The sequence below is a fragment of the Juglans regia genome, chromosome 8 (assembly GCF_001411555.2).
Source record: "Juglans regia cultivar Chandler chromosome 8, Walnut 2.0, whole genome shotgun sequence".
Taxonomy (NCBI): Eukaryota; Viridiplantae; Streptophyta; class Magnoliopsida; order Fagales; family Juglandaceae; genus Juglans; species Juglans regia.
The window spans coordinates 1,168,495-1,195,570 of record NC_049908.1 but is presented as its reverse complement, the minus strand read 5'-3'; the positions used below and the strand labels follow the sequence as shown (position 1 = coordinate 1,195,570).

Sequence of the window (27,076 nt, the reverse complement as noted above, 5' to 3'; positions counted from 1 at the left end):
GTTTCTGCTTCGGTAATAAGGTTTGGAGATCTGAGGTCGGATGCATTATTATAAAGGCGGTTCAGTAAAGTCAAGGAAGTAGTTTTCTGGCTGTTGATCGTTGACAACCAAATTGATTTCCGTCTAGTCGAAAAACACAAACACAAGGTAAAAGCCAAATAAACTTTTAAACAAAAATAAATAAATAAACATCAACCTCTTGAAACCGTTTGGATGGTTGAAATGTTACATTTTTTTAAATTATTATAATTTTTTTAAATTTTTATATAAAATAAAATAAAAAATTTAATTTTTTCAAATTATAAAATATTAATAATATTAAAAAATAATATTTTATTTAATTTTTAATTTTTATCTCAACATATCTCATCTCAACTCATTATTTAAATACTCTAAATCGAAACTTAAAAAGCATGCTTTATTTTTTGATCGGAAGAAAATCAATAGGTTTTTTTTTTCGGCCCCGTGGCTGATAAGAATGGAAGGCGGGGAATTCGCATTGTAATGAATGCAAGCAGTTGGAGTAATTAATTGAAAGTTGCAAGTTGGAAAAAAGCTGAGGGGTGGGGATAGATCGAGGCTCGGAAGTTTCTGCAATCCAAAAACCCAAGTCGTGCCGAGAAGGGTATTGTTCATGCATTTAGATCTGTTTGGATTTGAATTAATATAGTTTTAGATTAATTGAATAAAATATTATTTTTTAATATTATTATTATTTTAAAATTTTAAAAAAATAAATAATTTATTATATTTTATATAAAAATTTAAAAAAATTATAATATTAAGATTATATAAATTGAAATGAATTTCGATTTAATCTGGATGGAAGCAGTCAACCAAATTACGACCGATTGGGTCACACTATCGCTGTCATGCGAATAACATAAATATAAACAGCTGTTATATACTACTTGCAATTAATCATTATTATTATTATATGCTTATATTTGATTATTTCTTTAACTTATCCCCAAAAACAATATATATATATATATATATATGCTTGATTTCTAGAGCATATATAAGGTTTTTGGAAACACAAAATTAATCTCTAGCTAGGGTTACCTTAAGAGACACGAAAGGTCTAATACACGTACGCTTGATTTTAACGTGACGGCCTGCTCCTATAATATTTTTTTTTTCTATTATTGACCAGTAGTACTAGTACTGATCTTAGCATAACATGAAATTTAACTTTCACGTACGTACGAGAATGTGGCATTCAATTAATATTATTTTCCAATTAAAACATATAGAATTTATGCATGAGATGAAGACTAGCTAGTCATGATCATCGTAATATGACACGGACCACTGGCCAGTAAAACTCGGATTTTGGCAAATCATGCGATCCTCCTATATTATATGTATCATGCATGTAAGTGGTGCATGATATTTTATTCACTGGATCGATTAGAGTCTTCTTATGATCATTTTTAGCTAGCTAGTACTGTAACGATTAAGAGATATAGAACAGTATAAACTATATATAAACTAAAATAAGATCATAATGGATGGGGCGCATTAATATTAATTACAATATAAAGTTGATTAAATTAATTATTGTATTAATTCATATTTAATAAACACGCAATAACACGAACCATACAGCTTTCTTGGGCTTAAATTAATCTATTCATGTAAGAGCATCCCCATCCGGATGCCTAAAACACTATTATTCCTAAATTATAGGAAAAATTATAGAGAAAAGCTCAAAAACTCCCTCCCATCCCATTCCCTATTTTAGGATTTTGATTTAAGAAATGAACAGTGGTTCCCTACATATTCATCCCCTAAATCATTTTTTATTAATATTTTATTCAAATAAATAAAATAAATTCTTTTTTCAATCAACTACATTTTCTCTTATACTCATATTTATTATACTTTTAAATAATATTTTTAAAAATAATTTAAATAATTACTAAAATATAAAAATAATAATTTTAAAAATATTATTAAACCCTTAAAAAATAATTTAAATTTTTATTTAAAATATTCACTATAATAATAGTTCAAAACATAAGAAAAAATATTAAGTAGTGAAGTTTGAAAATGGAAGTGAGAGAAAAAAGTAATAAATAAATAATAGAAGAATATTATTTTAATAGAATAGAGAAAGGATAGGGAATGAGATGTAGAAAGTTTTTTAAAAATGAGTAAAATTTAGGATAAAATTATAGGGAGTGTCCTTTTTAGTTAAAATTTAGAAAAAAATTTAAGAAATCGGATGGAAATGCTCTAATGGGCTGCACATATAAAGCTAGCAAACAGACAAAAAAAGAAAAGAAAAAGAGGTGCTTTATATTAATATATAATTGATTAGATTATTTCGGAAATGTATTCAATATTGATATATAGAACTATATATTGAAGTGGAAGCTTCAATTCCAGTACCATTACCTCAGGCTACTTTTTGCAGAAATTTGTTCAAAGAATAATGCTACTTGTCCCGATAATTTGTTTTTTTAGCGATTAAATAAGTGTTTTTGAATGATATTATGAATTTCTTTTTAAAAAAATATGTAAGAGTATAAAAAAAAATTAAATGACAAAAAAATATAAAAAAAAATCAATTGGCCTTATCGGACCCATCATCGGGCTACACCCAGCTAGCGTCACTGGCACCACTCTTTTTCAAAATCTTTAAAACTAATTACAGGCTAAGAGTATTAACATTGGATTGGTCATCTTATTTTTTAAATTTTAACTAATATATAACTTTTTATATTTAACTAATCATTCAACACTTGAAGTTTATATTGGATTAGTCATCACACTCTTTATAATAATAAATTTTTATTATTTTTTATTTTTTATATTTTATTTTTATTTTAGTTTCATAATCTTCAATAACCTCCAACAAATCATATTCATTTTTATTTTCACAATCCAACAATCCGTAATATAATAATCTCATATGTATATAGATGGTAAAATCTCATATCAATAAAAATCTCATATCTATAATATAATAATCTCAAAAAATACTTTTAGACTTGTTATAGTTCTTTTCATATTTGAAAATAATAATAGATTTACTATAACTTATAGTTTGGATGAAAATAATTTAGCTAATTCAATGTGGAGCAAATATAGATGATATTTGCTAAATTTAAAGATGAAAATATATTTGACTAATCTAATATCAATGCTCTAACAATTAGAAAAAAGTTGAAGATAAATGGTATTTATCATTTCTAAATTACATATTATCATGTGATTTTTTAATTTTATTTAAATATATATTTATATATCAACATATGTGTTTAATATATGTATATTTAAATAAAATAATAAAAATAATAAATCACGTATTAACGTTAACGTGTGGTATAAAAAATGATAATAAGAATTTTTCAAAAGTTAAATTGACCATGGCCTTTTTTTTGTTTTCTACTTACCAGACCGGTTGAATCGAGAAATAAATGCAGCGTGTACGACGGGCTACCTGAATTACAGCTAAGCTTTAGGCTATATTTAAATAGTGAGATGAAATAGAATCGTCTATAAATAGTATTAATTTAATTTAAAATTTGTCTATTTGAATCATATATCTAGTATTATTCTTTTAAATTAATACGTTTTTATAGAGTTTTAAAAAATGAAAGAGAAAATTTTGAATAAAATTATTATAAGTTAAATATTATTAAAATATTATTTTTAATATAATTTTTATTTTTAGATTTAAAAAAATTAAATTATTTTTTGTATATTGTTTGAAAGTTTGAGAAATTTATAATAATTAAATGAAAATATTTATATTTATAATGTTTATATATGGAGATGAGATACTATGAAATGAGGTGCAATGAATTACGAGAAGTTGCTATCCAAACCAGGCCTTAGTAGTGGGAACATATATAGCCAAATTAATAATATTTGTTCTATTATAAGAAAAGTGTTACAACTATCTATAAAAATAAATCCATAAATTAACATTGATTCATATGATATATTAAATCTATTTTATTAATTAATATATCATATAAAATCATGTCATACTTTTGCATAATCTGTTTAGAGTTGTAACATTTCTCCTATTCTAAAATTGAAATATTTCTCCTATTCTAAAATTGAATTTGATCTGTTTGAGACACAAAGGCAGTGCTGGTGGAGTAGTATATTTTTTAGTAATTGGAGTCTTGGTCCCGGCCACAGTACACTATTCTAATCATGAATTAAATTTTTTATAAATAGTAATGAATTAAGATGGTAGATAAAGTTTTATAGAGCTCACTTAAAATGAGCTTATATGTGTTTGAATATTAATATAACTTTAAATACATTTATGAGAAGTTGAAAAAAGTTGTGAGTCCCGAGTGTAAGGAGGTTAAGTTGAAAAAAATTATGAGTCTCATTTGCAAAGATGTTTTAAGTTGAGATAAGTTTAGTAATTTGAGAGTTAAATGTTTCGATGTTAGATTCAACTTAAAATTAGACTGAACTAATTAATTGATCTAAAGCAACACTATTGTTGTTGTTGTAAGTTTTAATGTATTTTCTAATGGGACTTGCTAAGTACAAGTAGTTTGGCGCACCAAACTACGTATCAATACTCATATAATTTTTTTATTAAAAAAAATAAAAGTAAAAATTATTTTTAAGAGAAGAATAAGGTCTCATGTCTCATAAAAATTATTTTTATCTTCAATTCTTATTATTTCATTAAACGAATATTTTATATTTAATATTGTTATACGGTTTGATACGCAAAATTACTTGCAATAAGACTTTTCATTTTCTAATTGTCAACTACTGGTAATTAGTATTGAGTGATCTGATCGGAATTTGCGTACGTCTGATTGAATATAACTCATGCGGATGCAGTTGGATCCATCCATATATATAATTAACCATACATCAAGGTCTCGACATGGCTACATAATTAATTCATTAATTAATTATGCCTTATGGTTGTCACTCATGATATATTATATTAATAATCTTCTGTATTTATATACCTGTGAGAGTGCATGGAGACATATATAATCTCTCAAGCCCCCCTTTTGAGAGAGAGAGGAAGAAAGGTAAAAGCGGGGAGAGGGGGGTGGGTGAAACGAAATGAAAATTCAAAATGTGTTGAAAATCTCTCAAGTCTCCCTTTGGGGGGTGAGATGAGAATTTTGTGTTTTGTTTTGAAGTTTAAAATATTAAGGAGACGTTTGGATTCGAATATGATTTGAGATGAGCTGAGATGGATTGTGAATAGTAATGAGATGAGTTGTGAATAGTAGTGAGATTTATGAGTTAAAGTTGCTGAATAGTAGTGAGATGAATTGAGATGAGCTGAGATGAGTTGAGATGAGTTGAGATGAGCTGAGATCACTTACGAATCCAAACGAGTCCTAAGTTTTAATATTATTATTGTTTTGAGATTTGAAAAATGTGTATTGAGATTTAAAAAAGTTAAATTATTTATTATATTTTGTATGGAGATTTGAAAAAGGTGTAATGATGAGATGAGATAAGATGAGAATTTTATATTTTGTTTTAGCTCCCAAACCTGCCCTTAATGCGTGCAACTTGGATGCAGCCTACAATAGATGCTATCAAGATTTTTCCATATATATGTGTGTGTTGTAAGATATATATCGCACGATGTCTGCAAAATGGGCAGGACATGTCCTCTTAAAATGTTACCAAATATATACCAATACAAGTACAGCTAGCGGGCACAATAAATTTAGGATGCGTTCCGACGTTGAATTGAGTTAACATGATAAAATATTATTAAAATATTATTTTTTATTAGTATTATTATTTAGATATTTAAAAAATTAAATTATTTATTATATTTTATATTAAAATTTAAAAAAATTATAATAATGAATTGAGATGAATTTACTTTTCAAATGCACACTAATCCAAACATTGTGTACATGATAAGATGATCCATCTCACACATATTATATATGAAAATTTATTGTATTATTAAATATGTGGATAAAACATACATTTACATCACTTAAATAATATATACAATTTAATTTGAAAGATTCAAAATTTTAAAAATTATTTTTTAAATTAAATTATATCATATAAATATTTTATTAAATTATATATTTTAAAGAATATAATTTTTCTAACATGAAAGAAGGTGGCATATATAATATATATATATATAATTTGGAGATCGAGGAATTAATATGAATATTGCCGGTACGTACGTAGTAGTTTGAGGAGCTACCAATTTAGCCGGAGACATTCACATGATGCAAGCAGCTAGCCCTAGATCTCACAGGAACTTCGGCCATTCAAGGAATATTTTTCTTTCTTTCTTCTTTCGATGAAGTAGTACCCATGCACACCACCACATGCAAGGAAATTCTTTAATATTACGAAAGGACAAGTCACTGGACAAGCTGCTGGCATTGATGTGATCAGTATTTTCCAGTTGAGATCATGCATGCATGAGCAGGCATGCAATTACTTCCTGAGCTGTTCAACTTCAACCACCACGTTCAAACTCCTTTGCACCGGTGAGGGAGCAGGTAATCTTAATTTTGTGGGCCCCCAACCCAACCCAACCCAACTCAACTATACCAAGAAAGTGATCACAACTAATAATAGCACTGTATTTATATAATATAAAGATGAAAAATGCTGAAGACAGTCGCCCGTGGTAGACGCTGCGCAAGCGGCTGCTGATGTGAAATCAGTGTTTTAAAATTCACGTCTTCCGAAAAGTTATTTAAAATTTTGATCCTCATCGAAACGCACCGTTTACATCAAGCTCCTCCCTCTATGTTTTTTCCTTCCCCATTCCCTCCCTCTACGATTCCATTTGAAGTCGAAGCAGAAGATGGCAATTCCATCCCTCGAAGCGCCTTCGCCGAAGATGGCACGTCCCTCCCCTCAAAGCCGCTGCCCTCCCTGCCTCCCTCAGTGTCTTGATTGTTCTTTGAGACCCACACTAGTAAGCCCTAAGTTTCGTCGCACCTTAGTTTCTCTTTGCCACAGAGTGCCATCGTCTTCAGCGAGGGAGGGAGCATGGAACGACGCCAACCCGACCCTAACCCTAGCCCTCCCCTAATTCTGTTCATTCCAAAACCCTCTAACCCATGCCCCTTCCCCTTTAACCTGAAGGCAAGCATTTCTGAGAACTCTTGCAAATTTTTTTTTTTTTTTTTGAATTTGAGGACTTATACAGTTTTATATATTAATTTTGCACATGCAATTTCACCTCAATTAGCCGCACTTATTCGAGACATTTCATGGAACTTTGCACTGATATGAAGTCGAAGACCCACACAAAGAAGATGACCCACGCAAATAGGTGAGCACAGATCCACTTGAAGACCACAACGATGTGTAAAAATCCAATAGCTTTACAGAGAGTCGACGCACTGTTTTGCTGGGCGTCTTGATGTGGTGAAGCCGAAGACCCACACGGAAGATGACCCAGAGCACCACGCAAGCTCAGAACTTCTACGTACAGTCAATGGAAGCTATCTAAAAAACCAGAGCACAAAACCAGAGCAGGATGATATGTTTTTTGTTTTTGTTTTTTTTTAATAATAAATAAAAACTGACGTGGCATTATTATATATGCCGTTAACGCCCCGTTTGCACGGGGCGACTGTACGTAGAAGTTTTGTATAAAGATTTCTATGTATTTTTCGTAAGAATTGTATTATTTATCATCTCGATACTTTTAAAAGTAAATGTATTCTTTCTGTTAAAAGAAAATAATTTATATAATCATATAGTGTAGGATCACTTTCGCACATTCTTTTTAAAAAAATTAAAAAAATATAATATTTGTAAAAAAAACTTGTTTATTTTAATAAATTCCATTTTTAAAAAATGCATAAAATCAAAACATCATGATCCTTTATATATATACAAGTTTTGCTATATATCAGATACTATTCACGTTCACACTTCATACTTGATAATTTTTTTTATATAAAGTTAGATATTTTTTAGAGAATATAAAATAATAAATATTGATTGATGAGAAGAATTATTATATATATATATAAGATTACTATTTGCTAAACCATTAATACAGATCGATAAACGTAACGTCAAAAAGCGTGCCCATAATTAAAAACTCATCATTTGTAATGATCTGAACCGTTAATATTAGGTTAATATTTGATGTTCTTTGGATCTGTAATTGTAATGCTCAAATTGTCAGCCAATCTATAATTACATGCAAATTAGGGATTCTTCGATCGTCCTACGTTTACAAGAACGAAACATATATTAATTTTTAATGAGCCGATCGAGCCACATGATAAAGAGATATATAGAATATAATGATCTGAACCGTTAATTTATATATTTCGAGTACTTCATGTACGTACTGTTACATTGGTTAATATGTTTTTTTTTTTTTTTTTGGGATTAGACAAACATTATTTGCAATTTAACATTAATATATATATATATATATATCTTCTACGTGGAAGTACTTATTAATTAATTAGATGTGCCTCGTCATCTTATATATAATATTGGCTCATATATTTCGGTTTTTTTTTTTTAAAGACCAATGATAATTAATATATGAACGTGCTCAAATATTTTATTTAGTTATCATGATTTAACAATACCCACCAACATATCAATACACAACTATCGACATAATTAATTTACAGATCTTGTAAGAATAACAATAAGAAGAAAGCTCGGTTGAGAACAGAGAATAGAAAGGTCTTGTTAAGGTTAGATAAAGTAACCTTCCAATAAGTTGTCTGTATGGAGTGGGATCAGAGAGAGGTGTTCCAGAAGATTTGCTTAGCTTGTGGTTTTGGTCCATGGGGAGCTTTAAGGGTTTGCAAGCTAAGAGACCTGAATCAGCAAGGATATCGAGAGTGTATTTCCTTTGACAGAGGTGAATTCCTTTTGGGGATCTAGCAACCTCAATGCCAAGAAAATATCTTAATGTCCCAAAGTCTTTAATCCTGAAGTGTGTGTTCAAGAAGGTCTTGAGTATTGAAATTGAATCAAGAGAACTGCTTGCAACCACTATGTTATCGACATAAACAAGTAATGCAGTAAAGCTGGTAGCAGTAATGAGGGTAAAAAGGCTGTAATCAGCATTGGATTGAGTGAAACCAAATTGAACCAAGGAAGTGGAGAATTTATCATACCATTGTCGTGAGGCCTGCTTAAGCCCATAGAGACTTTTGTGTAGCTTGCAGACCTGACCAGGTTGTCCTTTGGTATATCCAGGTGGCCTTTTCATGTATATTTCTTCATTTAGCTCCCCATTAAGGAAATCATTGTTAACATCGAATTGGTGGAGGTGCCACCCTTTGATTGCAGCCAAAGACAAGATTGTTCTAACAGTTACAATCTTTACTACTGGGGAAAAGGTTTCATGGTAATCCACTCCTTCTTGTTGAGTAAAGCCCTTAGCAACTAGCCTTGCTTTCCTTCTCTCAATGGTACCATTAGAATGGTACTTAGTTTTGTATACATATTTGCATGCAATGGCAGTTTTGCTAGGGGGTAAATCTGTGAGGGTCCATGTATGGTTAAGCTCTAATGCTTCAATTTCTGTATCCATTGCCTTACACCAGTCAGGATCCTTAGAAGCTTGTGTGTAAGTGTGTGGATCATTATTCGAGGAGATAGTGGCAGAAAAAATAGAAAAGGCAGGAGATAAATTGTGATAAGAAATGGAAGAAGTTAAAGGAAAAGAGATACCTGTGGGAACTGATGCCATGCTCACGGATTGAGAGGATGAGATTGAAGTTACTTGCTGGCAATGGAAATCCTGGAGGTATTGAGGTGCTTTTCTGGTTCTAGTGGATCTTCTAAGAGGAGGAGGAGATTGGGAATTTGATATTGATGGAATGGGGGAAATGGGAGGGAAATTTATAGAAAGAACATGTGGTATTGATGGAATGGGGGAAGTGGGAGAGGAATTTATAGAAAGAGGAGGTGATATTGATGGAATGGGGGAAGGGGGAGGGGAAGTTGTAGAATGGACAGGTGATATGGGTGATGGTGTTTGTGATTCTGAAGTGATTGGTAAGATAGGGCTAAAAGAAGGTGAAGGAGTTAAGCTAGAAGAATATAGAGGCTGAGTTGAGGCAGGAGGAGTTGATAAAGAAGAAAGTGGAGTGAAGTTAGGTTGATGAAAGGGAAACACATGTTCATGGAAGGTAACATCTCGAGAAATAAACACTGATTGGGTGTTTAAATCAAGAAGTTTATATCCTTTTACCCCAAAGGGGTAACCAAGAAAAACACAATGTCTACCTCGAGGGTCAAATTTCTGTCTATGTTGAGATATGGTAGAGGCAAAACAGAGACATCTTAAAATTCTCATGTGAGAATATGTAGGAGGTTTGTTGAACAGAAGCTCAAAGGGTGTTTTATTGGACAGCAAGGAAGTGGGAATCCTATTGATTATGTAGGCTGCAGTTAGTATGCAATCATTCCAATATGAGTTGGGAAGATTAGATTGGATTTTAAGTGCTCTAGCTATATTCAAAAAATGTTGGTGCTTCCTTTCTGCAATCCCATTTTGTTGTGGAGTTTCCACACAAGTTCTATGGTGAATAATTCCTCTTTTGTTGAAAAAGTCTGTCATTTGAAACTCAAGGCCATTATCACTTCGAAGTGTTTGAACTTTGGTTTGAAATTGGGTTTCAACCAGATTGCAGAAAGCTTCAATACATGGTCTGGTGTTTGATTTAGCTTTGAGCAAATAAATCCAAGTGCTCCTAGAATAATCATCTACAATGGTCAAAAAGTATTTTGTACCATCATATGCTGTTGTTGGATTAGGTCCCCATATGTCACAGGGGATAAGTTCAAAGATGGTTATGCTATTGTGAGAACTAACAGAAAAAAGGAGTCTATGATGCTTTGCAAGTGGACATACAAGACATGGATTGAGATTGGAAATGAGAGGAACATGATTTTTGATTAAAGGATCTTGTATTACATGTAATGTGGAAAAGGGTGTATGTCCCATACGACAATGCCAAATATCTGAAACAAGATCAACAGTTTTGGAAGTAGCTGAAACAGAAATATTTTTGTGTAAGGAAATGGAAAAATGGTCTAAGAGAGCTGTTGGGGACACTTGTGCAGCAAGCAGATGGTAAAACCCATTCTTCATCTCACCCATGCCAATCTTGGTCTATGACAAAAGGTCCTGGATAAAACAAAATTGTGAAATAAAGATAAAACAGCAAGAGAGTGAATTGGTTAGCTGTTTTACAGAAATTAAATTAAAATGAAAGGAAGGAACACATAACACATTGTGTAATGTTAATGTGTTGGTAATGTGGATAGTGCCAATGTGAGTGATAGGTGCAGTGTGGCCATTTAGGAGTTTAACTAGAAAAGAAACTTGAGAGGTGATAGATGAGAAGAAGGTGGTGCTGCAGATCATGTGATCTGTAGCACCAGTGTCAATGATCCAAGGTGTTTGTGTGGAGGTGTGTGTTGAAGTGAAAGAATTGAGACAAGAAACAATACCATTCATGGTGGAATGATGTGTACAATCTCCCTGAACATTATTGACTGAGTGGTTGGCAATGGATACTTCTTTTGGCTGCAACAGAGATAACAGTTTGTGATATTGGTCTTTGGTAAAGGTTAATTTGTCATCTGAGGGGTCAGCTGGTTCGAGTGAGGTCATGTTTGCAGAAGAAAACTCCTGTGGTTTAACTTTACCATGAAGTTTATGCCCGGGTGGATAACCATGTAATTTATAGCACTTTTATGCTATATGACCTGTCATATGACAGTGATTACAGATGGGGGCTGGGGCATTGCCTGCCTTAAAACAAGTCTCTAATGTATGGCCTTGAATTTTGCAGTGAGTGCAAAAGGGTCTATCTCGTTTGGGTTGGAAAAAAGGTTTAGAAACAGATCTATATGAAGTGTTTTTGACAAAAAATGCCATTGAGTTTGCTGAAGGAAGACCAGACAGCATGAGGTGTTGCATTTCTTGCTGCTGAATCATAGAGAAAATTTTATTTAAGGGAGGCAAAGGGTCCAGAAGCATGATCTGGTCATGGGTAACTTGAAAGGAGTCATTTAAACCCATGAGAAATTGTATAATACAATCTCTTTGATATCTGTCAAAGAGTACAGCCAACTTTTCACAAGTGCAGTCAGGCATTGGATCATAGATCCTAAGTTCATCCCACAGAGTTTTAAGCTTGCCAAAGTAAATACTAACAGAGTCAGTATCTTGTTGCAAACCTGATAATGCCTTTTTAAGTTGAAAGATTCTATGGCCATTTTATTGAGTAAATCTGTCTTTGAGTTCATTCCAGATTTGTGCAGCATTATCCACCAAAGCAATGCTGGATTTGAGTGATGGGTTGATAGAATTGTGGAGCCAGGACACAACTAAGTCATTGCACCTTTCCCATGCATCATAGAGAGGGTCAGAGTTGGATTTTGGTTTTGACAAGGTTCCATTGATGAAACCAAGCTTGTTTTTGGCACGAAGAGCTCGACACATAGCTCTTGACCAGGTTGTATAATTCTCAGTGGTGGGAAGGTCAGGAACCAAGGGAATGGAAGGGTTATCACCATGGTCCAATCTGTATGGATTGATAATATTATTGAAATCGAGAAAGGGAGATTTGGTGGGGGATTTGGGTTCTTCAGCAGCCATGAGAGAAGAGAGAAAAAAAAAATTTCTCAACCTGGCTCTGATACCATGTAAGAATAACAATAAGAAGAAAGCTCGGTTGAGAACAGAGAATAGAAAGAAATGCTTGAAAACCTCTGATTTATTTCATTGCCTTTCATTTACACAGTGCCATTGCTTTATACTAAAAATGGACAGACACACCTAACAGACTAAGGAATATTCGTACTACCTCTATTCTGTACACCACAAATAACTAACACTAAATTTACATAAAAATACATTACAACTCATCTATGAGAAGGGCTACTTAGTAAATTGACAGAAGGTTGGTTACAAGAGGCAGATTCACTTGATGGAGAATGTGGCTACATATCGGGACCTTTGATACTGTCATCAGCAGCTGCATCCACATGATCTGGACTAAGGGAAGGAATGATGCCATGCTGCTCTAATAGATCTCGATCGATACGTCAACATTAAATAGTACTTGTACATTAATATCTATCCTTTTTTTTCTTGAAAAAAAAATAATTATGAGATTCGTGATTTTGAAAATGATAAATAAAATGCGGATTTTTTTTGTTAAATGGTAATGTTCTACTAGTACACTTAATTTAGTCATGCAAATCGGTCCATTATTCTTGTATATATTATGATTAATGATATTTGTAATTTTGAGATATGCAAGTTTCGCATATTTAAAAAAATAAAAAATAAATAAATCTTGGATCGATATGAAGAAATATTTTTTTAATAATGAATCTTACTTTTTTTTTTTTTAATCCTCAAATAAAGTGCTTAGGACTTGAACGTATGACTGTATCTAGCATTCATAGTACTTATATTTGTTTTGCTAATTAATTATTAATACTATTATGAAAACGAGAGAAAAATCGCTTAGAATAAAATAATAATTAATTAATATATTGCTCTGATTTTCTAAGTAACGCTGGTCATGGTTTTGGTCTTGCAGAAGCACTGAATTAAGGAATAAGAAAAGCAGCTTTAATTAGGTTCTCAGTTTAATCTTTGAAAATATATTTTGACTTTGAAACAACGACCGAGTACCAAATGAAGGGAAGGGAGAGCCAAAGTTGAGACCGAAGAAAGCCTGAATTTTACATAATTCATCGTACAATTAAAATGAAAAATGATATATAGTATGTCCAATGAGTTTATTCTTTCATTTTGACCGTTCTTATATTTATTTATTTATTAATTTTTTTACTTGATAATTAAGAAAGTAATTTTTAGTATATTAGTATATTTTTTTATTTTTAAAAACATATAATTTTTTTCAAAAAATATTAAAAAAAATTAAAATATACACTTTATATTATTAAACACGTCCAGCAATCAAAGATGAGCGACACACTAACAGTCCATAGAAAATGATAGTATGCCCTAATTTAAAAATACTTGGTCTACAAAGAGATAAGAGTGTACTTTTACAAAGATATCTTTATTAATATAAAAATATTAATATTTCATTAGTTTACTGTTACAAGATATCTTTATTAATATAACACCTCTCTTATATTTAAATACAATTGTCCATTTTTATTTTTTGTGCCCATGTGTGAACCATATACAAGTCTTATGTATTGTTTAGGCCCGGAGAGAAGCCCAGGTCCCCATCATTGAATTGAGTCATACGTGAGCAACTTTTAGAATTCGTGGGCCTAGTGAAAGAAGCCCAATTAAACCTGGCCCAAGTAAGTTATCATAGTGTTGTTTAATTTAGGGAACGTCTGGGAGGAATGATTTCGGAATAACTATCTCATAAATACAATGATAATGTCTAATTTTCAATTCAAATTCAAAGTCATATATATATATATATATAATGATCCAAAGAAGGAGAAAAAAGGAGATGAAGGACCCCCACCCACTAGCCAGCCATTCATTGAGCAATTTCTTCCTACTCCTGCTCCTAAAGGACAGACAGAGAGAAGGCCATCAAAGTCCAGGTGAGGGGGCCCCCCTGCCTCAATCCTCAATGCAGGAGCAGCAAGGGATTATTCTGCTCCAAATCAGACCTTGGTAGAGGGGTCCAAGAATAATTGGTTCTACTTCAGAAGTGGAAGTGGAGGAGGGAAAAACTAAATTAACCCAAGCTCTTTTTTTTTTTTTTTTTTTTGTAATTTTATTTGTGGCAATGGGAGACAATGAGGTGTCCTTTTCCCAACCCTAGTTATCATCCCATTCAATTATGCCTTGAGAGTTGAGAGACTGTTGTGGAGTGTGGACCCCTTTGTTACTTGGTCTACTCAGGAGGAAAACTAAAATGATTATTAATGATTAGGTGTGTATCAATAATCCTTACAATTATTTTTTTTTTATTGTTTTTAATTCTAATACATTTGTGATTTGTTTTTCTGAATTTCCAGTTAATGATATTTTAACTGTTTTTGGAAAAAAATATATGATAGCGTTGATGTCATGTTTACGTTAGAAAATTAAAAAAATGATAAACATACGATATTTTTCACAACGCATTACACAATCATATTTTAAACTGAAAGGTAGTTTAATAAAATACTTTATAACATATATTGTGAAATATATTATAAAATGTGTTGTGAGGGTATTATTACTCGAGACAAAGTGAGCTCTCTATTCTGAATGCTAAAATCCAGGCTTGAACTGTCTTCCTCTTCTTCAACCCCAACCCACCATACCATTCTTCAGGTCATGCACAAACCCATCCCATTTTCCCAATTTGTTTGATATCATACCTCACCACTTCTGCCTTCCATTACTGATAGACAAACCCCCATATGTGTTGATGTAAACATGTTTATGAAGTCTTGAGTGTTATCAGCCTCCATTTTAAACTAAGCAAACTATCTCCCAACACTTTCTTTCTTCAAAATTTCAAGGGCACTGTTCTGAAAGAGCAAATCTTGATAGTGTATGAACTAAGTCAACACAGATTAATGACATATAGTTCAATATTATACTACCAGTATCAGCCATACAAGACTCTTCTGTACATTGCATATTAAAAGGCCTCTGCAGTTAGATTATCCATCGCGTACATCTAATTTAAACTGAGTCTGTTTACATTTTTACAAATGCTGCATCATTGCAAATAAGCAACTCGTCACTATCTAATTTAACCATATAAAGATTGCAAGAGGCAGTTTCCACACCAAGATCTTAAACAACATACTTTGAACTGGTCTACGAACCTGCATTTCTCATACTTCCAGTTAGGTGACTACATGGAAGCTTTGGCTGCCGACAGATCCTCTGCTGCCTTTCTCTTTCTCGTTGTTTCTTCTACATTTCTTTCGCCATCATAAATCCATTTTCTTGAACACAAGTCTAATGGTCCATGCACATATTTCCCGGGAAAGAGAGAGAGTTTTTTATCCACTTCTGGTGCTTGATAACAAAATTTTCTTCCATTTGGAGAATTACCATCTTCAACATCTTGTAGTTGGACCTTACTGTTTCCAACACTCGGGCATGTATCAGACACAGGGCCCAACCGCAATGATAGATCACAACCAATCTTACATAGTTTCTCAGGAGTTCCACTTGAATTAGTTTCGATCATCTGATATGAAGCATTTACATTACATGAAAAGAGGTTCTCAATACCCACCTGGGCATGGTCCGAAGTGTTGGAATCCATTTTAGGGAGGATTCCAAAAACATGCTGGGATTCTTCGAATGGGCAGTCGTTAACATAACACAAGGGATAAACTGAACAAAAATTTGACGCCAGATAGCTTTCCATAGGTAGACTGGGGATGTTACAAGAAGGCAGAACATTCTCAGATGCAAAGGGATACTTGTTAGACGCATAATCGATGTTATGAATAAAATTGCTCGGACTGGTTGGAATCAGAGAGGCAGGATTCACGAGTTTCGGACAGCGTGACAAGTACTGTAAATTGGTGGTATGATTCCCTTGACAAGCATTCTCAACAGTTCTGGAAGAAATATGGAGGGTTTCTTGAATACTGGGAGTTAAGTAACACTTCGGGTTGCAATTCCGCTGGCTCCTTGATGCTCTTCTTGGGGTGCAGCCCAAATTTAGAGCAGCTGAGTGGTTCAGAGAAAGAGTAAAGAATTACAAAGATATTTAACCCAAAAATCTCTCTTTGATTGTGTCTAAATCCAGTGCTTTTTTGTTAGAAACGGAGAGAGGAAAATTACACATGGTTACCAAGCGATCAAATCACAAACTCTTGGCAATTGATTCCAAGTCCAACCAAAATTAAACTAAAATGATGAGAACCCAAAAGCATATATGCAAAATTAGATTGAAAGTAAAATACATAAATAAATAAACTTTCAATACAAAATCGAATGGGTTACCTTCAATACATGGCTGGAGAAACTTTCCATTTTCTGTACTCTCATCACGCCTAATAATTGTATTAATGGCGTTAGTCGCTCGGTCCCACAACGTTTTAAGGTCCATGTATTCAGCCTAAGCAAGAAAGAGGACCCAAAAATATGAGCTTGGAAAGAAGATGGAACTAAACCCAGATGCATATACTAAAGCAGTAAAGCTGTGTATCAACAAAGCAAATGTGGTCAATGAAAGAAGTTTAGAATACTCGAACTCACAATCATTGAAGTTTAGGACCCAAACAACATATTTGGCCTTACTCATGAAGTAAATACATGTAGCTCAGTTGATTGTTTCTTTAGGGGAAACCAAAAAAAAAAAAAAAAACTTCGCTCATTTGTGTATACCTCGGAATTGGCTTTGGAGTACATAATCTCTTCTGCTTTGAGCACAACAATAGGGAGCTTCTCCTGCCATTCTTTGTTCTTCTTCGTAGCTGAGCTATGAACCTTTTCGACAACCCTAAACAGGCAGACGGCACAGATTATAAATGTTTCATGGGATACCTGGGCATATATCTATATTGTGCGATATGGGGTACCTGAAAATTTCTTGAATGAGAGAACCTCTGATGGGCTGGTGTCTATCGCTGTGCCAAGCTTTCCTAACACACTCATAAGGTCTTGGGCCTGGTCTAGGCATTTTCCCTAATTCCTTCATACGCAGAGAGACAGAAAGGGGAGGGGGGGCTTAGATTTCCTGAAAGAGAAACAAAGTCCAAGCTTTAGGAGAAGTTTTGGTGGTTTCTGCTTTTGCTCTCCTTTCTCTTACTTTCGAGACTTTCAGAGACTCTGAACAAAAATGCAGTACCTCCAAGATATTTCAATTAAGCAAGCAAGGAAGAGCCCTGAGGGGGTTTGGCTTTTTCCTCTGTTTGCAGTATTCTTTCTTTTCTGTCACAAGTCAGAATTATTTGTGAATCTTTGGTAATGAAACTCAATTATTTCCTTCTGATAAATAATAACTCTCTTCTTTTAATATATCTTTTGAGGGTTCTGTTCGGATGTGAAAACTAATTTAACATTGATGAGCATGGCGTGTCCCCCACTCATCCACATGCCTGCTTCCCCTTGCCCCTAGAGTCCCTTTCTCTCTGTTTCTTTTGTCGTTCAGCACTCTGTCTCTCTCTCTCTTCCTCTTGACCATTCATGTCGAGGAAGTGGAGAGATTTGATAATTCGGTCACTGTCGATGGCCTTTTGGCAACCCCAACCTGTACTCGATACTGTGACAATGGCAAAAGGAGCGAAATGAGGCAAGCTGGGTGTTTGGACTCTGGATCGCCTTATCTCTTCCCCTCTGCCAACCATTCTTACGAGAAAATTATATATACATAAAATGTAGATTTTATTGCTTTGGTTCTTTATTTAATATTTTAAAATAGACTTTATACATCTATCTTTCTTCTGCTTAAACTTTAATTTTATCACACTTTTTTTTTTTTTTTTTTTGCGTCCATTAATATAAAAACATTAATGTTTTATTTTTATAACTATGATAAATTTGATAACAATTAGGCCTCGTTTGTTTACTTAATAAAATGAATCTCATATTTAGTCCAATTTACTTACTTTTAGACTACCTCATTTGTATTTACAGCACATCTCAATTCATCTCACTACTATTCAACAACTTTAACTCACAAATCTCACTATTATTCACAACTCATTTCACTATTATTCACAATCCCTTTCAACTCATCTAATATAATTATTATAATTTTTTTAAATTTTAACATAAAATAAAATAAACAATTCGATTTTTTTAAATCTCAAAATAAAAATACTATTTAAAAAATATATTTTAATAATACTTTATTCAATATTTAACTTTGATATCAACTTTTCTCATTTTATCTATAAAAACAAACGAGAGCTCAACAAATTTCTTACTGTTGATGAGATTTTCCATTGGGAGGAGGAAATTGAAAGTAGACCACTTGAAACATTAGTTTTTCCTTTTATAGATAGATTATAATTTTTCTGAAGATCGAATCAAGTGCTGTATGACTGGGTGCATTTTGTCCATTTATGTAACTAATTAATGTTCAAGGAATATCCTAACTTTTTGCTGATTTGGGTAGTTGAGTTTTGTTGCAAAAGATCGTTTTTTTACATTATAACTATGTCTTGTAATTCTTGTGATTTGTTGCTCTAGGATGATGCCCGTTATGTTACTATAATTAATTTTTGTACGCGATTAGATGGAGCTATTCTTCCACCTATAATTTGGATCTTATTTATTCAATAAAGCTGAACTTACTCAAAAAAAAAAATATATATATATATATATATATTTGAGTTGTAATCTAATATCAATCGTATCAACAGCATAAAACTACTAAGATGGTGGATAAAAATTGTTAATACTCGATCGCAGCAAACCTCGAGGCTCCAATATGCTTGTTTGGATATATAGACGGAAAATAATGATAGGGAAGTTAAATTAATTTCCATTGTTAGTTGGAAGTTAATGTGCGGTTTGGATAATGAGATAAAATAAGATGATTTTATATGAAAGTTGAATAAAATATTATTTTTTAATATTATTATTTTTTTAAAATTTTAAAAAATTAAATTATTTATTATATTTCGTATAAAATTTTATAAAAATTATAATAATCAGAAAAAATTAGATAAAAATACATTTACTATCCAAATAGTGCATAAAAAAAACAAGTTAGTTGAAGTCCTCCTCAACTGGCGGTAAGTTTCTTTCACTTCAATCATTTCGTTTATTTTACAAGTATCTTAGGCTTCATTTATTGTAACACCCCCTTCCCGTAGGCTAGGTGTGTCACGTATTTTTCATGAAAAATAAACCCGGCAAGCGATTCTCTAATTTCACAATTGAAAAATAAACTGAAGTAATTTATTATGAAATAAAATGTCTAATAAAAATGTCTTCCCAAAAACATTAAAGAAATAACTGAATAAATTCGTCATAAGAGACACATTTTATTTTAAAAAGTCTGAACAAAACTAAAATGCTCCTTCTACTCCTGGCCTGCCTGCTCGTAATCATCATTTTCACCTGGGTAATTAAAAACATGAAAATAAACTAAAATGAGTCGATGACTCAGTAAGAAATCTATCATAACGAAAACATAATAAACATAAAATTTTCATAAGAACTTTCATGCTGAACTTAAAATTCATGACTGTTCATGCTAATGCTTATGCTATGTATGACTGAATTATCTGAATTAACTGACTGATTTATCTTACTTATCTGACTGGCCAACACACTTAACCCTGTGTGTAAGGTTGTGCACCAGCCCCACATCCCGCTGCAGCAAGGGGAACTGCTGATAGTATTCTAGCATACTATGGTGGACCACGACTGAGTTCGTGGCTTGCACACCACCCTGAAACTGGACTGCATTGGTACCATGCATCTGAATGGCCATCTTATTAACTGATCTGATTTTTATCTTACACTTGAATTTAAGATGGCTTATGTGTCTTATACACATGAGATGCATGACATAATACATACATAACTATAATTTCTGAAACTGAAACATGATGCGGAATGACATGATCATATGCTATGCTGGATGACATGCTTGTACATGAGCGGTTCATAAATAATGGCTATCAAAGAACTGGCTTGAATAATACATACATATAAGCTAACTGTGATGATCCTAATTTATGATCAAATTTACTTACCTCGATGCGTTTTTTCTTAAATAATACTTCGTAACTTGAGACCTATATTCAATAATTAACTATCACTAAATTGTTTGGAAATACATAAATAAATACTAATATCTTACTTAACTAAATCGGAATTCTAAAACATAGTCAAACCAATATTTGTTTAACACTAAAATTAATAAATCCTAGTATTTAGATTACTTAAAATATTAATTTATAATTTAGTAGAAATACTCGAGCTATTTTTAAATAATTCACAAAAACTTAAATTCTTAAACTAAGTTTCATTTCTTAACGTAATTATTAAATCTTATAAGAAATTTAATAAATTCCATTAAATTCTTAACATAGAAATTTTATTAAAATCTTACTAAATTGACAAAAGAAATATTAACTCAAATATTAGACTTAAAAAATTATACTTTAAAACATATTTCCAATTCTTTAAACATTTATTAAAAAGAACCTTTAACTAAATATATTTATTTAATAAACTCAACTAGTAATATTAAACTCAATATAAATCACTAAAACAATTATTGAAGTAAAATGAGATCAAGTCTAACTTAAAATATAAGCTCAAATAAATATCACTATAATCTGTAAAAAGGGTTAAAAACTCTGGCCCATAAGTATAATACTATACTACATGAGCCCAAACAGGAAACTAAACCCAAACCCAACCTCATACGGGCCTAAGGCCCAAGGCCCAACAAAAGAAAACTCACGGGTTCTTCAAGAACCCGAGAACACGGCAACCCAAAACACAGAGTTCGGGAGAGAGGGTTCTACGATGGAGCTTACCGAGAGGGGCTGAGGGTGACGGCGGCGCTGGGTTGCAGGGAGTGACCGGCGACGCGACAGGGAGGTCTCTATGGTGGTGCGACACCGAAGGAAGAGAGAGAGCGTGAGTTTAGAGAGAGAAACAGTGGGTCCGAAACAAAAGAGAGAGAAGGAGGTGAGGTTGGTGGTCGGCTTACCGAAAAAATGGGTGGCTGAGCTAGGGCTGGGCTGGTCGGCACCGTCTGTGCGCCGGAAGGGAGTCCCGCGTCTCTGAGTGGCGTGGAGTTACTGCGAGAAGGAGTGGGTGGCTGCGGGTCAGATAAGAGAACTCAAATACAAGTGAGTTTTCTTTGTATTTTTCTTGTGTTTGAATCAGATATTCTAGATGGATTTATAAAGACGATAGAAAGGCTATCTGATAGGGTTTTTTTAATGAGAGTTAGACTCCTACTAGGACTCGAATTTACACATTACGGGATGAGAAAGAGTATGAGATCAGGGTTCAAATTTGAAACAAAGTGGATGAAACTTACGGATTGGTGATTTGAATTTGTCAAATAGCGGCTAACAAAGTGATGAGGTTCGGAGACTAGAAAAATTTAAACTTTAATTTTCAAAACAAACATCGCAGTGAACGTAATCTGAAACACTTTAGAAATCCTTATTAAAACAAAACTCTAACAAATCATAAATAGCAACCATAATAGAAAATATAGAGATAAATTAAATATAAATTCTGATAAAACTATACTCATAAAAATATAAATTCTAAAATAAAAGTTTACTAGGAAAAATTACTAATATACCCTAAAACCAAAACTGGTATGTCACATTTATTTTCAGAGATGAGATAAGATGATTTGAGATTAAAATTAAAAAATTGAATAAAATATTGTTAGAATTTATTTTTAATATTTTTTTATTTTAACATTTAAAAAAGTTGAATTATTTATTTTATTTTATATAAGAATTTAAGAAAATTGTAATGATGAGACGAAAGATTTTTAAAATTTTCAAAGTTTTGGGTTAGGGGTGGTGGGGCATAGGCTTGATATTTTTAGAGAGTGGAAAATGATGTACCATAGACTTTTTCCTAGCTTGTTATGTTTGATGAGGAGATTTCTTTGATTTTTGTTCAATTTATCAGGGTAAGACAGGTTTAGATTGTGAGATAATAAGAGATATGATAAGTTAAGATAGTTTGTGAATAATAGTAAAATTATTATTTAAAATTATATAAGATAAGATGAGATATCATTAGACACTTTTTTTATACGAAGATGGGCGGGTACTCTAAATTTATTAATAGTCCTAATTTTCAGTGGAAGAATACCATCTACAATGATAAAAACTTGGGAGTACTTACAAATAATCTACTTCAATAATAATGTGTTTATAAGTTACTCAAAAGTAATTGCAATGCTACACAACTTTTCTAACCTCCACACACTATATTTTTTTAAATTTTAATATTTTTTAAAAATATTTTTTTGAGTTTATTCTTTTTAAAATAATTTAATTTTTCTATTCATTATTTATATATTAAATATTTAATAAAAGAAAAAAAGAATAAAAATTAAAAAATATGTGGTGTAATTAATTTAAAAGTTTTAAAAAATTATAATAATTAATTTAAAAATTTTATATTTAAATTATATTTGAGAATGAGAGGTTAGTTTTATTTTCAAAGAAACGCCCTAACCGTAAACTAAAAACGATCAATCAACCGAAATAGCCAAATGTCTGTAACACTGTTTATGGCAGAAAGACAGTTTTTTTGTTTTTTTTTCTTTTTCGTACCAGCTTTCTGAAACCCTTTAAATGAGAGTACCAACACGATGCATGTGCTACGACTATGTCCCTACACGTGAGGCCCCATACATTAAAACCTCGCACTCGAAAACGGCAGGCTCACGTAATTGACATTTGCATGCTTGCCACGTGTAGTTACTGTCGTGATATCCAACAAGGTGCTTCGACAACTCGAAAAACGTTGTTACCCAAAAAAGGAAAAGAAAAAAGTTTGCTCAAACTGACAACGGAGACGAGCCCTCATGAAACTTCAATCCAGACCGTTCGATTCCACAATCACGAGATTCGAAAAATTCTATCCTACGGACATAAATATGGGTTGAAATGCTATCGATCGGCGCCGAACTCTAGGAATATTATTAAGAAAAAATCTCGATGGCAATTAGTGGGAGTGCTTTTAGGTTTGCAAAATCATTTCGGGGTTATCTCCGCCGTCGATCTAGGATAGTACTTTTGTAGTAGTTAGATTAGAACCCAAAACCATACACCAAATCCCACTTTCCCTCTCTGATTTCACTGTCTCGCTCACCATCTCTCTGCTTTTTCGATATTGACTCCATTTGCTCTCTGACCACAGAGAATCATGCTGTCCCCCACTCCACTCTCACTCTTTTGTGCTCTGCTTCTCTGCTTACCCCTCGCCGTTGTCTTCACCGTCAGGACCCCCACGACCGCCAGTACCACTAGCATTACCACCATCACCACCACCATCACCATCGGCAGCCATAAAAATCCAGGAACCATTGTTGTACACAAGCTCGATCGCACCCAAAACTATCAGAAAATGGAGCTTCAATCCACCACTGCGCCACCATTATCGCCACCCCCAGAAGCCATTGTTGTTCCCAAGCTCGATCGTACCCAGAACCACCAGGAAATGGGTCTTGAATCAACCACTGCGCAACCATTACCGCCACCCCCAGATGACGAAGACTCGCTCTTCCGATCTGCATCGCTAGCTAACCCAAAGCCCTCTCCCCGAACTTCACCCAAAAAGGTCGCTTTCATGTTCTTAACCACCGCGGCTCTCCCATTTGCACCACTCTGGGAACTATACTTCAACCAAACAAGTAAAAACCTCTTCAACATCTACGTCCATGCAGACCCCACTTACCAGTACGAGCCCCCCTTCTCGGGCGTCTTCGCTCACAGAGTCATCCCCTCCAAACCCACCCGCCGTTACACCCCAACTCTGACCTCCGCAGCGCGTCGGCTACTTGCTCGCGCGCTTCTCGACGACCCCTCCAATGCCATGTTCGCCCTTCTCTCTCCCTCCTGCGTACCACTCCACTCCTTCAAGTTCACTTACAAAACCCTGATAAGCTCCAAGAAGAGCTTCATCGAGATTCTCCAGAACGAGGGCGGGGCTTTTGGGAGGTGGGCAGCGCGTGGGGAGGACGCGATGCTGCCGGAGGTGAAGCTGGAGGAGTTTCGAATAGGGTCGCAGTTCTGGGTGCTGACACGCAAGCATGCGAGTCTTGTGGTGCGTGACCGGAGGCTTTGGTCCAAGTTCAAGCTGCCTTGCCTGGTATGGAGCACGTGTTACCCCGAGGAGAATTACTTTCCCACTCTACTCAGCATGGGGGACCCACGGAGATGCGTTCCAGCGACGCTCACGCACGTGGACTGGAGGGGGCAGTTTGACGGCCACCCTCGCACGTACGAGGCTTCAGAGGTGGGACCAAATTTGATCTTATCGCTTAGAAAGTATCGTCCAAGGTACGGTGACGATAGAACGAACGGTTCGGATTCGTCTGTGTCCAAAAGGCGTGATCCGTTCTTGTTCGCCAGAAAGTTCTCCTTCAATTCCATTGAACCGTTGATGAGTATAGCCATTGACGTTCTATTCAAAGATTAGAATGGAGTGGCGTTGTTTGTAAACTTCTGAAGTTGACGGATAATTGTATAAAAAATATATATATTTGTGGAACAAAAAGCCAATAATGGTTTGGTATTATTTGAAAATCGTTATTTAAATACTCAAACTACACCTAAAGTTTAGAATAAAGAAAAATGATATTTGCAAAGTAGGTATCTCATATTCATTAAAAATACTTTTTTTAAGGAAGTGTGTAAGATTTGTAATTTAATATTATTTATCTTTATAACTTAATAATGTTAGATATAATCATAACAATCATCTATAAAAAATGATATTTATCGTCATAAAGTAATTAAATATGAGATTTATATAAAAAAATATTTGTTTAATAATAAATATTACTTTTTTTAAAATGAACGTGGCTTGCACAATCAACTATTGAATTTAACATTACTTTTTATATAGACTTTGTTTAATTTTACAATTTCTGTCAACTCATCTCATCTTATTTAATTATTATAATTTTTTAAAATTTTTATATAAAATAAAATAAAAAATTTAAATTTTTTAAATTTTAAAATAAAAATAATATTAAAAAATATATTTTAATAGTATTTTATTTAATTTTTAATTTTAATCTCAACTCATCTCATCTTATTTGCGAAATCAAACTAGGCAGTTTATATATATTCTGGGCTTAGCCCAAAACGAGTAAGAAGGTCAGACTGATATGGAGCATGGTTGATGGTTTCGCTGGACTTTTGGATCGTGAGTTGGTTTTGTTGGTTAGTTGATTGGGCCTGGGCCTTCATGGTTCATAATAATTCTTTGGGCTAAAAGGTAAAATCTATTCATGGAGTAGTGTTAATACATAGTTGGGGAGTTCCAAATCGGCTGGTTTTGGTTCGTTTTAGGGTGCAGAATAGAATAATCTTATTGGGTCCACATTCTCCGCCTCAACCACCGTTACCAGGATGAAAATGATAACCGGAAATGAGCTTTTTGGATATTGCTAATAATAAGCAATCGAATAGTGATAGTGATAGTGATACATATACACATATATATATATATATAATTTTTTTATCAAGTCATTTTAAATTCATTAATGTGATAGTGATATTTTTAATGTTTTTTCTTTAAAATTTTCAGCTGATTTAAATTTTAAATTTAAATAGTGATCTTCTATTTTTAAAAAAATTATATATATATATATATGAAAAATAGAAATACTTTGGTCACACAAAGGAATTTTATAAAAGTTAACTCATAAGTTAAAATGATTTGATGTAATATGTAACGTATAATATAAAATTATATTAATTTTTAAATTTATTTTAAAAAATTGAATTAAGAAAGGCAGGAACAGCACTTCAAGTGGTGGGACTGGAAGTGTGGGACGGGTGAGCAGTTAAGTTGACCTTTCAATGCCCCGATTTAATTTCACAACAATTTTAGGTGTAGGTATTATATCTGACATTTTTTTTTTTTTTTTTGTGTTTAAAGTTGGACTTGTCACCTCTCTCTCTCTCTCTCTCTAGGATTATTATATTTTTGGGGGTTGGGGGGGTGGTGGTGGGCCGGGTGATCCCTATAATCGTCCTGATTAAAGTTTAATAATTTTAGTTTGAAATTGTTTATTGAACATATGGAAATAATTAAGATAGGAAAATAATGAAACGGATCATCCTATTCCTATCACCTCACATGATCTTTGCTTCAACCACAACTGACAACTTTAAACCTAATTTTAAATTGGACATCACCAACTTAGGAGCTTCGTGTTAACGGAATCTAACACAGAAAGTGCCCAATCATAGCAATCAGCAATCATAACATCACCTAATACGAAACGAGAGAGAGAGAGGATAAGGAGGATGTTTGGTAAGTTGTTTAAAAGAAGGTAAAATGTTAGTCGTTATGTAATTCAGATGAGATGAAATATTTTATTTTAAATTTAAAAAAATTTAATTGTTTATTATATTGTATATAGGAGTTTGAGAAAATTGTAATGATGAGATGAGATAAAATAAGTTGATTTAGAAA

At 33.0% G+C, this 27,076-nt stretch overlaps 2 protein-coding genes across 2 annotated transcripts; one reads left to right on the top strand and one right to left on the bottom strand.

Moving 5' to 3' along the window:
* Nucleotides 1–15,556: 15,556 nt before the first annotated feature.
* On the bottom strand, nucleotides 15,557–17,856 carry LOC108985130. Its single transcript, XM_018957308.2, has 5 exons — nucleotides 17,763–17,856; nucleotides 17,494–17,651; nucleotides 17,300–17,414; nucleotides 16,916–17,030; nucleotides 15,557–16,639 (listed from the first exon to the last, which is right to left on the bottom strand). The coding sequence occupies exons 2-5, from the start codon at nucleotides 17,610–17,612 to the stop codon at nucleotides 15,807–15,809; spliced, it is 1,182 nt and encodes a 393-aa protein (XP_018812853.1). The 5' UTR covers nucleotides 17,613–17,651; nucleotides 17,763–17,856; the 3' UTR covers nucleotides 15,557–15,806.
* A 5,721-nt stretch (nucleotides 17,857–23,577) lies between these two features.
* On the top strand, nucleotides 23,578–25,138 carry LOC109019197 (glycosyltransferase BC10). Its single transcript, XM_019001441.2, has one exon. It carries the CDS (start codon nucleotides 23,792–23,794, stop codon nucleotides 25,064–25,066), a length of 1,275 nt encoding a protein of 424 aa, XP_018856986.2. The 5' UTR covers nucleotides 23,578–23,791; the 3' UTR covers nucleotides 25,067–25,138.
* Nucleotides 25,139–27,076: the final 1,938 nt, after the last annotated feature.